At 42.5% G+C, this 3,821-nt stretch overlaps 1 protein-coding gene across 1 annotated transcript in view; it reads right to left on the bottom strand.

Moving 5' to 3' along the window:
- The window catches only part of cog7 (component of oligomeric golgi complex 7), a 33,949-nt gene extending 32,656 nt beyond the window's left edge, over positions 1-1,293 (bottom strand). The window contains exon 1 of the mRNA XM_048609376.1: positions 1,113-1,293. Within this exon, the coding sequence (XP_048465333.1) occupies positions 1,113-1,278 (166 nt within the window). The 5' untranslated portion in view covers positions 1,279-1,293. The remainder of the gene's footprint in view (positions 1-1,112) is intronic.
- Between the last annotated feature and the right edge of the window lie 2,528 nt (positions 1,294-3,821).

Below are 3,821 nucleotides of genomic sequence, written 5' to 3'. Positions count from 1 at the left end.
ACCCTGCATGTACTGACACATGGCACGGTACCCCCTGCAAGTACTGACACATGCCTGGGGACACCCTGCAAAACACTGACACACTCCAGGATATCCTCACATCTGCCAAGATGGCGGCAGGGTAAGTCACTCCATACGGAGCTCTAGTCTGCTCGCCAGTTCTCACTCTCTTTTTTTTAATCCTTCCTGTTTTTCCCTTCTTCTCTCTCCCTCTGTAGTAGTTCTATGCCCCATCCCACCCTTTTAACTACCTACCTAAGGAGTCAGGAAGGAACTATGTCGCGACCAGGAACCATGTGGCAGGCCTGTGAGGCAGTGACGGCGAGAGCGGGGGCCGGTGAGGCAGTGACGGCGGGAGCAGGGGCCGGTGAGGCAGTGACGGCGGGAGCAGGGGCCGGTGAGGCAGCTGAGAGCGCGACATTGGCAGCGGTGTGGCATGGACTGGAAAGCCCAGAGCAGAGCTCTGGCGAAGGCATAGAGACAGCTGGAAAGCCCAGAGTGGGACTGCAGCAATGGAAAGGAAAGTTGTCTTTTTTTCCTTATCTTATACTAAGTTAATGTTAATGGCACCATATATGTACAGCAAAGGTACACAATTTTCACTGTATTTTTACACTTAATACACGTGACAATAAATGATTCAATTCAAATACTGCACTCCGGGAAACCCCTTATAAATAATGACAGATCCACCAAGGCTCCTTAGAAAGAATCTTCCACAGTCCCTACCATCAACTATAAGGGCAGCAGATACATGGGAATATCATCAGCAAGTTCTCCTCCCATTCACTCACCATCCTATTTGGAAATACATCACCATTCCTTCGGTGTTGCTGGGTCAAAATCCTGGAACTCCCTCCCTAACAGTATGGTGGGTCTACCTACACCAAATGGACTGCAGAGTTTCAAGAAGTCTGCTCACCACCACCTTCTCAAGGAAATTTAGGTACGGGCAATAAATGCTGCCCCAGCCAGCAATGTCCACATTCCATGAATGAATAAAAAAGATTCTTAGGGACTTCCTGTAAACAGTTAAACATTCCAAGGGACTCTGTAAATATCAACAGACTCCGAGGTAAATTCTATATACACAGATAAAGTGTAACACATACCTTCAATGGCATTGTTCACCTCCTGAATGAACAACTGCAGTTTCATTACCAGTGTGGCAGCATGACTGTCTACCTTTCCGGGTTCTTCCTCCTGAACAGTCTTAAAAGCCCCATTCACCCAGTCCTTGACATCAAAATTGTCGTCCAGGAACTTCGAGAAATCCATTCTTCATGCATTTAAAAAAACGCCATGGAAACAAACTGTACCTCAGCAATATCCAACCCTTCAACAATCGGCTGTACCTAACCAGAAACATATATGTCATTGTGTGGAAAGAGACTGGTATTTGAATTGATAGAGAAAACTGGAAACAGTCAGTGAAAAAACAGTAATCAATAACTCGAAGTGTTTAAGAAAGACAAACAGTTTGAAACACTGACTTCAGTTCTGCCACAGATGCTGCATTACTGGAAGTGTATCTCCAGCACTGCTTTCACAGAACCAGGTGGAAGCCACTTAGCTCCTCAGGCGTGTTTTGCTGCCATTCAATAAGATTATTGCAGGTCTGATCTTGGCCTTAATTCTATTTTCCTAAGTCTGTTCCCCATAATTCTTAAATTCCTCAGAGATCAAGAATCTGACAGTCTTAGCCTTGAGTATATTCAATCACTCAGCCTCCACACCTCTCTGGGATAGAAATCTCCAAGTATTCACAACTCGCAAAGGAAAAATTCCTCTAATTTTCCTCTTATATGGAAGGCCCTATATTTTGGGATTGTGAATGAAGCAAAACATCTTCTGAGCATCTATCCTGTCAAGTCCTCTCAGTATCTTCCAATTCATTATTTTCATCTAAACTTCAATGATTACAGATGATTATATCCAACTTTTCTGAACACAACACTTCCATTTCAGGAATCAACCAAATTAAGTTTCTCTAAGCTGCTTCCAATGTATATATCCATCCTTAAATAAAGAGACCAAAACTTCATGGTATTATCAAGGTGTGTTCTTGCCAAAGACCTGTGCGGCTGAAGGAAGAATCCCAGACTGCTATATGCCATCCTCTTGTGCAATAAAGGCTAAAATTCCATTTGTCTTCCTAATTATGTCCTGAATCCAAACACATTATATCTACTGATTCTCCCTTAACCATTCACAACCTCAAAGAACATCAACAAATCAAACATTTCTCTTTCACAAAATCGAATTGACTGCAATATGATTTTCTAAACGTCCTAATCCTCCTTCCTTAATGGATTCTTGCATTTTCCCAACAACAGATGTTGGGATAACTGGTACAGAATTCCCTCTTTTTGTAAACAGCGCCAGTGAAATTTGTGGCTTTCCAATCTGCTGGGAATTTTATAACAGTCAGTGAATTTTGGAAGATTACAAACAATATATCCACCATCTCTGCAGCCATTTAATAATACTCTTGGATGTAGGCTATCAAGTTCAATGACCTGTCAGCTTTTAGTCCCATTAGTTTTCCTTCTACTTTTTCCTCTGGATAATTATTTTTAGTTCCTTTCTATCTTTAGCCCCCTTTTAGTGAGATGCATTTGAGATTCTTCTACTCAGTATCCTGAGGACAGGGGCAAAATATTTGTTCAAATTCCAAAACAGCAATCCATCAGCATACGTATTAGAACTGATACCGTGATTTCACTTGATGTGGCTAAGGGGAAACGCATAGAGAAGAGATGCGATTTAAAAAGCTAGATCTTTGGAGGGTACCTGGGGTAATGATATAGGAACAGGAGAAAAGCCATTGTAGGTGACGCACTGGCTTCGATTAGAAAGCTAAGAATCCACATGGACAACATCCCTGTTGTGTAATTGTTCTGTCCGTCAATACATAATTTATGTACTTGTTACTGTAATTTCTATACGCTAATCATTCAGTGAAATTGCTTCTGAATGCACTATTGGATTTATCTCATAATGGTCTCATATTAACAACTATCATATATTCATGACCCTGAGTTTTGGGCTCCAAATAAGTTAACTTATCATCATCCCATCTCCCTCATGTTGAATGACCATTAGTGTGGAGCTCACACAGCATTGATCTTTGATACAGCATCCTCTAAGTACCATCACTCTTACAGTACAGCATCACTTTAATAGTGTTCTGTCAGATTGCTGCAGCATCAGCACTGGCCCTCCAACTGTGCAGATCTCCCTCAGTGCTGACTCTGCGGCAGTTAAGCTCTCCTTTAGCACAGACTCTCCAACAATGTAGCTCTCCCTCAGTAGTGACCCTCCGATAGTGCAGTGTTCCCTCAAAACTGAACCTCCGACAGTGCAGCTCTCCCTCAGCACTGACCCTCCAACAGTGCAGCTTTTGCTCAGCATTGACCCTCTGGCAGGGCAATACTCCCTCAGTACTGACCTGACAATGCAGCACTTCCTCTGTATTACACCTCTGACAGTGAAATACACATTCAGCACTGGGCCCTGGATACTGTTGTTAAACAGAGACGCCGAGGGATTCAGGTACACAGTTCTTTGAAATTTGCATCACAGTTAGACAGTGGTTCAGAAGGTATTTAGCACATGCTCAAAGTACCGGAGTTGGGACATCATATTGAGGTTGTACAGGATTTGGTGAGGTCTATTCTAGAGTACTGTGTGCAGTTCTGATCGCATATATTAAATTGGATATTATTAAATTGGAGAGAGTTCTGAAAAGATTAACCAGAATATTGCCGGGAATGGAGGGTTTGAGTTATAAAAATAGGCTGGCAAGGCTGGATTCTTTT

The sequence above is a fragment of the Rhincodon typus genome, chromosome 21 (assembly GCF_021869965.1).
Source record: "Rhincodon typus isolate 14 chromosome 21, sRhiTyp1.1, whole genome shotgun sequence".
Lineage (NCBI taxonomy): Eukaryota > Metazoa > Chordata > Chondrichthyes > Orectolobiformes > Rhincodontidae > Rhincodon > Rhincodon typus.
Note: the sequence above shows the minus strand (reverse complement) of the source record. Positions and strands in the feature narration are given on the sequence as shown.